The 10,918-nt window shown below is 44.9% G+C and overlaps 1 protein-coding gene across 1 annotated transcript in view; it reads right to left on the reverse strand.

Moving 5' to 3' along the window:
• The window catches only part of SLIT3 (slit guidance ligand 3), a 953,284-nt gene that overhangs the window by 150,956 nt on the left and 791,410 nt on the right, over positions 1-10,918 (reverse strand). Inside the window, exons 11-12 of the mRNA XM_007939744.2 lie at positions 5,403-5,474; positions 122-193 (exon numbers count right to left, since the gene is read on the reverse strand). Of these exons, the coding sequence (XP_007937935.1) occupies positions 122-193; positions 5,403-5,474 (144 nt within the window). The remainder of the gene's footprint in view (positions 1-121; positions 194-5,402; positions 5,475-10,918) is intronic.

A 10,918-nucleotide genomic window follows, 5' to 3' on the forward strand; every position in this document is an offset into this window, starting at 1 on the left:
TTTTTTTTTTTTTTTTTTCCCTGTTGAAGTTCATGAAGTCAAAAGAAGAGCTCTCTAGAACATTGCTCAAAGCATTCAGGACAGAGTCTGAGATATAAACAGTGACAAGGTTCCTACTCACAGCAGCTGTAGGGACACCAGTCCATCAAATAATCCCTTGGCAATCTCTGTGATCTTGTTCCCATAGAGCACCCTGAAAGAAAGTGGGAGGAGACAAAGGTCACTGTGGATGTTAGGCCACTGGAACCCATTCATTTAGAAATGCATCATCTTGGCTAACTGTTCACTTGGGAGCAGGACACAGGATACATCCTTTCTTGGCCCATCTCATCCCTTCCCCAGCAGTCATGGTGCATGAAGGCTCCAGTGTAGGCTCCAGTGGATGTGTGGCTCTAACAGTGGCCCTGGGTCTGAGCCAGTCTCTCTCCTCTTATTTTCCTCTCCAAGAATTCAGTGAGACAGAGGTAGGAAGTGCTGCCAGGGGCTGAAGGGACAGGCTGTATGAGAGGCAAGGAGAAACGGGCTGCTTCCTGCTTCACTCCTGAGCAGCCCAGCCTAATCAATAATCCACAATAGGAAGAATCAGCCCCTTTGTGGTATCTTCCTAAGCTGCTAACATGACTTACACTCTGGCAATAAATAAGATGTGTGGGAAGCTGGCTGGCCCTGTGTCTTCAATGGGTATTGATCAGGCCAAGCCCAGCCGATAGAACATTTCCTTTTAATACCCCATTGCATCCTAGGAATTCATGCGCTGAGTCCTTTAATCATCTATCTAGACAGGGCTTTGGTAGCGGAGTGCCTAAGGCATCTGACTGCTAACCAGAAGGCTGGTGATTCAAACCCACTAGCCACTCCTCGGAAGGAAGGTTGGGCAATCTACTTCTGTAGTGATACCGCCCCAGAAACCCAAGGAGGGGTTGCCATGAGTTGGATACGACTCGACAGCAGTGGGTTTGATTTGGCTTAGACAAGGCTTTAGGAATCTGGGGTCATATCCAGATGGTTCAAGGATTGTGGAGTCAAGGATTGGCTCTCAGGAAAATCTAAGAAGCAAAGAACCATTGTGTTGGAGTGACGGCAGCCTCTGCTTTCCATCTCTTTTTCTGTTCTTTTGACTCCAGGTACCTAGGAACTCTGGATCTCTCTTTCAGATCTACCATCTCCCTCACACTGCTGTCTTTTATCCACAGGCCAGGTCTTTGATGACTGGCCTCTGTGAGGCCTAGGGGAGAAGTCTACTGGGTCTGACTCTCCAGCCCACCACCCAGTGGTCTCAGTGCCTTGTTGGTGCTCAGTATAGAAGCTGGGGGGACTCTCTGGGCCGCTCCCTGCTCTCATCCATAGCACTGACTCTTCTGTCTCTTAGGCCCAGCCTCTTCAGAAATGGAGGAAAGTAGGCTTAGAAGCATGCTTTTTTTTTTTTTTAAATTAAAAAAACTCCTCTTTTGGTCCCCAAAGTACCCTGCATGAGTAATATTCAATTCCCACTAGGATTGCAAATCCAGGCAGTTAGGCTTCTTTGAGGAGGCAAAATATTAGGATGAGGAAATAGAGCGATAAACTAAACCCCCCATTTCCAGACACTGCCAGGAGTGAAGAGTGAATGTCTCCCTTAGCCTGTGGGTGTGTTTCATTAATGTTTCAACAAATTAATGGCTAAATAAAAGTCAGCACGATGGCTCAGGCTCCTATTTGTAATTCTTATTAATGCTCCACCACTCACTGTGTCAAATGTAGTAATGTCATTGTCTGTCTACTTGTCTTGGCTGATGTCAGAACTTCTAGCTGTCAGAAGTTGGTGGTGTGGCAAGTCGGTTGCTTGAGTGAAAGGTCCTCATAGCACCCATCATTCCTCAGTCTGGCCCCTCTCTAAACATCATGGGTCAAGACCACTCACTGATGGGCTAAAGGAGCTGAGGAGTGGGTGTCTACCTCATGGTATTTGAGGGTAGACCTGTCTGGCTTTCCCCAGATCTTTCCTTGACTGCCTTCCTCCTGCCTTTAAGAGCTAAGTTCAAACATCTCCTTGAGAGGCTTTTCCTAAGTATTGCAGTTGATGTTTTTCACCCTTCCCACCACCTGTCACCCTGTTTCCAATTCTTCATCGTACTTATCATTATGTCACATTACGTTGTTGTTAGTTGCCATTAGGTTGGCCCCAACTCATGGTGATCTCAGGCACAATGGAATGAAACACTGTCCTGTGCCATCCCCATGATTAGCTGTGGATTGAGCCATTGTGATCCTGCGGTGTAGTAAATTACTTAGTGTGGCTTTTCTACCCATTAGTCTTTGTAAACTCCAAGGTGGGATTTGCTATGAGCAACTGAGGAGCTCCTGATTGCTAAAGTTGTCCACCTGGAGTATTTCTGTTGAGAGTGGCACAAAACAATGTTCTGGGAGGCTCCCACTCTCTCTCAGGTGCTTAGAGTTCTGATGCCGTGATTGGCTAGTTTGGCCACTCTGCCAGGCTCAAAAGGAGGCCTCCTAGAGGCAGAACTCTCTCTGACTGCTGGTTGAGGAAGATGTGCTGCCGAAAGAGACACGCGCCCCTGAAAGAGACATGCGTTGCTGGGAAAGAGACACAAGAGACACACATTGCTGAGTGAGACACCGAGGGACCAGCACTGCTGGGAAAGAGACTGTGAGAGACTGTTGGCTTAGGGATGGTGGGTTGGAAGAGAGACTGAGTGTTTTTTCCTGAACTTGCATTGTAGCCTGGTGCTTCCCTAATAAATCCTGTAACCTGTGAGTTCTGTGTGGCCACTGCAGTGAATTATCGAACCCAGGAGAGAGGTGGTGGGTGCTTTGAAAGGAACGGTTGGAGAAAGGGCTGGAGGGAGGCAGCATGTCTGGCCTTGCAGGAATAGGCCTTGGGCTATTGATGGTGATTTTGCCTTCCTCTTGTGGAGTTCTAGGAGGTCAGAATATGTGGCCTCCTTGTCCTTTTTGCAGATCCATAGGGTTTTCTTTGGATGATTTTCAGAACTAGATTGCCAGGCCTTCCTTTCTAGTGATTCTTAGTTGGGAAGCTCTGCTAAAATCTGTTCAGCATCACAGCAACATGTAAGCCTCCATGATAGATGGGTGGTGGCTATCCTTGAGGTGTTTGGGCCAAAAATCAAACTTGGGTCTCACCCCGTGGAAGGTGAAAATTCTACCACTGAATATCATAATGTGTGTGTATAAAAGTTTTCTGTGGCCTCATTCCCTTGAATGTGTGGGCAAATTATGTGGCTTGTTTGTGGCCAGGTCTTTGAAGCCTAGAATGGAAAAGAGACTAGCACAATAACTATTTGTCAAATGGGTGGGTGAATGAATGAACACAGATATGGAGTGAGGGCTCTCTGACCCTTTACCTTGGCTACTCCTGATCTTGGCTTGGGTATGTTTGTGTTCAGTTGTAAGCTCCACAAGACTAAGGATTTTGCCTGTCCCTTCTGGTTCACTGATAATCTCAGTGCCTATAATACACAGTAGGCATCTACTGAATGATGAATGAATAAATTGAAAGTGAAAGACACTTCCTGTAAAGAATGCCCCAATGTATTTTAGAATTGGCCAATGGCATGTCAATTTCATGACTGGCCATTGGATTTTAAATTTCTGTTCCTGCAAGATAGGAAGCATCTCAAAGTCCCTAAACTGTTTCCAAATCCTGGTAGAGGGAAAGGAGGCAAGGGCAATGGTGACAGGGCAAGGGAGAAGCTCCTAGTGGCAGGTGGCCCCTCTCCCTTCTCCTCTATGATCTCTAGCACAATAAGCAGACGCTAATCTCACACACAATCCTGTCTTTGATATCCCAGCCAGATGTTCTATTCAATAAATGAAACTAATTTACTTTGTAAGCAGCAGGCAGCAGCTAAACCAGAGACTTCTCTGGCCTTGTTCTCAGGCCTTTCCCAATGGGATGGGGCAGGTGGGGAAAAAGTGTCTCTCACTACCTCCTAATTCATAAATTAAGCAAACAGCTTGCATGGAGAGTCATGGTGCGGATATCCTGTCATTCTGAGTGTCCTCACTGTTCCCTGAGTGGGAAGGCCACCAGATGATCTCATAACATCAATTGATGACATCTTTGTTTACTCACTTCATGTTATCTTCAGAGCAGCATGCCATGAGGATCAAGAATGTGGTTGCCTCAGCCCATATCTTACTTCTCCCACTTATTACTGTGGACTCTGGATAAACTACATATTTATTCAACAATTTTTTTGGGGGGGGGCACAATAACTATGTGCCAGGTACTGTTTAAACTGTCAGGGGGATAGCCAGGATCAAAATAGAGAAAAATTCCTGCCTTTGTGGAACTTTGGTTACCCAATCTCTGTAAAAGAGAGATGGCAACTAAGTCTACATTATAAGATTGTTGTGGGATTAAATGTGTAAGATTCTTGAACAGTACCTGGTACACAGTAAGTGCTCATAAATCAAAAAACCACAAAACCAGTTGCTGTGGAGTCAATCCTATCTCCTGACAAATCCATGTGTGTCAGAGTAGAACTGTGCTCCATAGGGTTTTCAATGGCTCTGAACTTTCATAAGTAGACCGTCTGGCCTTTCTTCTGAGACCCCTGGGTAGACTTGAACCACCAACCTTTTGGTAGCAGCTAAGCACTTAGCCATTTGAGCCACCCAGGGACATCAATTGCTCAGTAAATGCTGCCAATTATTTTTCTGATTATAATCATGGTCATCATTACTTAATTTCCTCTCTAGGGGAATGTATGTTAAGGAAAGGTATCATTAACCATATTTTGCCAGTGAGGAAACATATAGAAGACCCAAGTGACATTCCCTATGTCACACCATGACTCACTAATAGAATCAGGACAAAATCCCACACCTTCCTACTCTTGTGGGTCTCTGAGTACCCCTTTGGGTTAGGCTTTGGTTCTACCCAATGGGCACCAATAGGTTTTCAAAGTCAAGGAAAGGCAGGGTTATAAGAGGGAGTCAATGGTCATGAGGTTTGTTCAGAGAGAAAACGTGAAAATCAGGTTAAGAAAATTAGCTCCTTCTTTGAGAAAGGCACAGAAATGGGGAGGAAATGAATAAGTCAGTAATAAACACATATTACAATTCTCTCCTCCTGTTCTCCCCAGAGACAGTGCTTTGCAGCATGTGGGATGGGAGGGGGCATGCCGTGAGAGTAGAAGATGCATCCGAATTAGAAGCCAATAACTGGGAACGCTGCCGGGCACTTAATCAATAAAAATAATGCATTTATGTTGTAGAAATATTCCCCAGGATCAATTTCCCCTGAAGAAATATTTGTTTCTTTTACCAGATTGGCACAAGTGTGGAAGGGAACATAAAGCCTTGATAAACACCTCTTGAAAAATATAGACGCGCCCATCCCTTCCCTACCCCTCTGTGCCACTCTGCTCCACACTTACAGTGATGTGAGTGATTTCAGGCCCTGGAAGGCATCTGGAGCGATGTCTGAGATCTGATTCTTGCTGATGTCTCTGAAAACATTAATGGGAAAGTCTGAAAGCACAGGCCATAGGTATGATGAGGTGATTCCTATATGTGAATCAAGCATTTCGGGCATTCAAAATTGGACTTAATTAATCAATCAATGTATTTATTCACAGTGTAAGAGAAGGTGCTTGGACAGCATTCAGTTTACCTGCCTCATGACGATAATACACTGTACATATATTTCACTTCTTGGTTTTCAAAGAATGGCCTCCTAGGGCTTCTTGACCTTAACATATGACCATGACTCTGTGAGCCCTCACTTTGTAGGTGAAAAACGGTCCAGTCAAATTAGATCCTTGTCTTAGGTCACATTAAACCCATTGCCATCAGGATGTTCTGATTCACAGTGATGCCATATATGTCAGAGCAGATCTGTGCTCCGTGGGGTTATCTTTGTTGTAATCATTACAGAAGCAAATTGCCAGGCTTTTCTTCTACAGTGCTGCTGGGTGGGTTCAAACTGTTGACCTCAACAGTACTCAAGTGCAAACCGTTTGTAACACCTAGGGGCCTTCTACGTCACATTAAACCTAAGCCAAACCCACTGCCATCGAATTGATTCAGACTCACAGAGACCTTACAGGAGGGAGTCGAACTGTCCCATAGAATTTCTAAGGCTGTGATCTTTATGGAAACAGACTGCTCTATCTTTCTCCCGCAGAGTGGCCAGTGGATTCAAACCACTGATCTTTGGGTTAGCAGCCAAGTGCTTAACCACAGAATCACTAGGGGTCCCTTCTAGGTCACAATTACTAAGTAACTGACAGCATCAATGAAATAGAAACCTGCCTCACCTCACTCCAGGCCAGGGTTCCTTTAAACATCATCTTTCTGCTTTATGTCTCAGCAAAGGTTTATTTTTCTCCCTGAAAGTTCTGAGTCATTTCACTTCCTCAGTAACTTTTCCTCCCTGACCTGAAAGGAGGTTTTGGGCAGTGACTTAAGAATCTGTCTGGCTTAGTGCATCCTTTGGGCTGCGTGATGTAAGCATATCATGAGATTCTCTGGGGACACCTTTGAGATGTGGGTTTGTCCCTGGCAGTGTTGGTCACACAGGAGCAGCCTAGGGTGGGGCTGGGGCTTTGAGATAATGAGGTGGGGAGGGATGCTGTGTGTTAGGGTTCTACAAACTATGAGCCACAGGCAGCTAACCAGGCTGGAGGAATCTCTCCTACCCTGGCTCCTCAGAGGCAGCTCAGCACCCCAGGACTTCTGAGAACTGGGTGTCCAGTTCTTATGAATAGCCTTTTACTGAGGGGAATTCTTTCTTGCAGAGTCATTAGCTCAGGGATGGCCTCTGGGCTTCTGTCACTGGAAGGGGAGAGCTCCAATTTACAGCCACAACAAACCTCTCAGTTCTTTTTCTTTAACAGAATAAATCAATTGGTCTTTGCTTTGGAGCAGAAGAGGGAGAGCTGGGGTCTTAGAGGGTCAACAAGGAGGAGATGAGGGAATATTGAGGAAAAAAAGCACATCTAAGCAAATTCTTGAGCATTGCCTCCAGTGAGCGCCCCCACCCACAGTCCCCTAGCCTCTTAAGCACAAGCTGTGGGAGGCTCCTTGTGCCTGTTTCCACCCTTCTCTTAATCGTCTTCTAAAGTGCTGTTTGACAACCTTTGCCTGGGCCTCCGCTTTCCTCTTACCCAGCTTCCCAAGCCTATAGTTGAAAGATATTTCACAGGTTAAGGCTTCTTAGGTATAGCTGTCGAGCTTATCCCTTTAGCTGGAGAGATCGCCTTGAACAAATCCACATTGTGCTTGCAAACTCATCAGCTTACACCGGGCTTTTCTTCAGCTCTCCATTTCTGTATAAGGGTCTTAACAAGCAAATGCCCCAGGATTATCCTAATCATGCTTGCCTGCAGCATGGCTGCCTAGCAAGACATTTCAGACAAGTGTCCCAGGTCTGTGAAAGCCTGACTTTGCTTTTTTTCTCCTGCTTGTAGGATGTGCCTAGACCTCTAGCATGCAAGAAGAAATTCTGTCACCAGTATAGGAACTCACTTCTTTAGTCCTGTGACGGGAAATTGGTTCTTAGTCTACAACTAGACTTTCTGATGTACTTCTCCCTACAGCATTAGGTGGAATGTGGTTTTGGAGATGATGGAGAGTGGTAATTGGTGATGTGATAGTTTAGCTGGGAATCGACCCTGATGGTCCCTTAGTCTTAACTCCGCAGGAAGTAAACAGCAGCCCTGAGAGGTGAAGGACCTAGAGGCACAAGTGAGTTGCACAACTATTTAGGTACAAAGCAGAGATCTCAAGTCTCTTAATTCTCAGTTCTGGGTTCTTCTGCTACTTCACTGTGATGGATGCAGAATGCAATAGGCCTGGGCAGGAAGGCAGACCCAGGGAAGGCTTCAGCTACCCAGTGATCTCTACTATTGGGCCTCTCCAATTTCCATCAGGGTGGTCCTAGAAATGATCCTGGGTGTTTTGGTCACTCTTGACCAATGGTTCCCAATTCTTGTTGTTGTTAGCTGTTGTCAAGTCAACCCCTGATTTATGGCAACCTCGTGCACAAAGGGACTGAACTGTTATGATCTGTAGTGTTTTTATTGGTTGATTTTTTTCAGAAGTAGATTACTAGGCCTTTCTTCCTAGTCTGTCTTAGTCTGAAAGCTCTGCTCAAACCTGTTCAGACCATAGCAAGACACAAGCCTCCACTGACAGAAATGTGGTGGCTGCAGATGAGGTACATTGAAGGGGAATCAAGCCCCATTCTCCTGCACAGAAAATGAGAATTCTGCCACTGAACCACCATTTCCCTCTTGCAAGTCTCACTCAAATCAAACCAAACTCCAGATCCGACTCATAGTGACCCCCACTTGGGTTTCTGAGGCAGTATGACTACGGAAGTAGATTGCCCAACCTTCTTTCTAAGGAGTGGCTGGTGGGTTTGAACTGCCAGTTAGCAGTTAAATGCCTTAGGCACTACATCACCAGAGCTTCCTAATCTTGAGATTGCTTATTAAAATGCACCCGCAGAGAATCTGGTTTGGTAGGCAGAGGTGGGTAGTAAGAATCTTCATATTTAACAAATCTCCAGTTGATTCCCATGCAGGTGATCGATCCTGGGCCATACTTTAGGCCATTGTTTTTAGAATCTGATCAATTTCAGGACCCACACTAGTTCCCTGGGGCTTATAAATGGGATGGCCAAGAGGGAATAGCCTTTCCAAACTGTGCAGAACAGAGATGGAAAATTCAAGTGCCCTCCAGGGCAAGGCAGGGAGTATAATATGTAAATTGTTTGGTCTGTGTGAGACAATAGGAAGTTCTGGAACTTAGGAGAAACTGCCCTACCCAAGAGTACATACATGAAAAGAACTTTTAACCTACTATACTGGCCAAAAACACAGGTGTAGCCTGCAGGTATCAATGCTTATCAGTTAACCTAAACTCTATAAGATCGAGAGGTCTCTCCATTGTGTCTGCTCTCTGTATGAATGGCTTCTCTACTCTGACAATCTTCTTTGTACTAAGGTGACATTAACAATAGCTATCTACCCCAGGGAGATGCACCCCTTAGAACAGTCAATTGTGAGAGATCAGAAGGCCAGCATCTGCATAGTGGAGAAGCTAGACAGACAGGAATGAATAGGTAAGAAGGACACAGGGAAGGGGTAACCACAGGGAGGAGATGGGAGAACAGCTATTCCAATGTGGAGATTGTGATCGGTGCCATGAAACAAAAGTGTATGAACTGTTGAGTGTAAAATGAATCTGCTTTGTAAATCTGCACCCAAATCACAATTTAAAAACTTAGGGGCGGGGGAAAAAAAGAATAGGTGGGGACAAAGTCATTCATTCAGAAGGAATTTTTTTTTTTTGAGATAACATAGGATGTGGTTCTGGCATAGTTGATAGAAACTTCTTCTTGTAAGATGTTAGAGATAAACAGGGCAGGGTATATCTAATAGGAATTCACACTTAGGGTTTTAAAATCTATCCTTACCAGGGACCTCATTTCTCCCAAGCCACTGAACTTTAGCCTGGGTTTCTGAAATTCTGTTAGTTGAAAAATTTTCAAGTGTTCTCTCTTCTCTACCACTATCCTTTTGGGTAGGGGTAGGGGTAAAGGCATCATAATAAATATCAGCAGCATCAGGAGTGATCAAAAATTAAATTCACTTTCCAGGTAATAACTGAGACAGTCTTATGAATTTTGAATGCACACATCATGGTGGCTGCAACAGGATGGAGAAGGGACAGTAAAACATACCCAGGCTTTAAATTACCTGGACTTCACAAAAAATTAGAGCAGTAACTTAAATCATGCAAGAGATATAGGTTGGGGCAGTGACTGAACTTGTCATTTTTCACTGAAATTACTATCTGGCTGCATAATCAAGCTGGGCTTTAAAAATGAATTGGGGAGGGGGGCTTGGAGAGTGAGATGGGGAAGCAGGGACACCACGAGATTAATGGCCCAAGGTTTTAAATATTAAGGCCTATATTTATACAGCTCCTCTAGCAGGAATGTTGCCAAGGGGAGGGAAGAAGAACGTGCCTAGAGCTGGCTCATTATGCTGGTTTCCACTTCTGGAATTGCACCAGGAGAAAATCTTATTTAGTTTGGATTTCCAGGGAGATGGGAAGTTGGCTTCCTGAGATCTGAGGGTAAAGCCTACCAATGCCACTGTTTCACTGGGATGTTTATTTTTAACATAAAAGGAATCGGCAGATACTTAACCTCTTTAATGTAGGCCCTCCCACTGAAGAGAAAACAATGAATCAGCCTGGAGTGGAAGCAAAACACAGGGTTGAGTCCATGCAAATTTCTACCCGCCCTCTCTCTTCCCTCTGTGGGGGACCAGAGCGAGTAAGTGAGTAGAATGGAAATAGCATCTTGATTACTGGGCTATGACAAATGATTTCTTACCCTAGAAAGGGGAGTCTCACTCCAAACTTTTAAAATCTATGAGAGCAATGGTGAGGTCATTTCTGAATTTTAGTAGCCTCCCTTCAGAGCACCCAAAGCTGAGTGACTCACAGAGCAGTGATGTGATGGGAAAGGATGATGACAACATTGTCACAATGACCAGCAGGAGGGCACTCATGCATTGATGCTGCCAGTAGCTGCCTTGATAAGGAAGTTATAGCTGTGTTGGTGTCACCCGGTATTGGTATGATGTAGTGGTGGTAATGATATCATTACAGTGGTAATGGGGATGCTGAGGATAATCACGGCCAAGTCATATGTTGCAGGAGAATAAGAACCATCTAAGGCTTCTTATAAGGAGCTCTGGTGATGCAGTGGTTAAAGCATTTGGCTGCTAATCAAAAGGTTGGCAGTTTGAACCCACCAGCTGTTCCACAGAAGAAAGATGAAACAGTCTTCTTCCATAACAATTTATAGCCCTGGAAATCCTATGGGTAGTTCTACTCTGTTCTATGGGTTGCTATGAGTCAGAATTTGATTTGA

Source organism: Orycteropus afer, unplaced genomic scaffold, assembly GCF_000298275.1.
Source record: "Orycteropus afer afer isolate SDZICR_OR568_19922 unplaced genomic scaffold, OryAfe1.0 scaffold00062, whole genome shotgun sequence".
Classification (NCBI taxonomy): Eukaryota; Metazoa; Chordata; class Mammalia; order Tubulidentata; family Orycteropodidae; genus Orycteropus; species Orycteropus afer.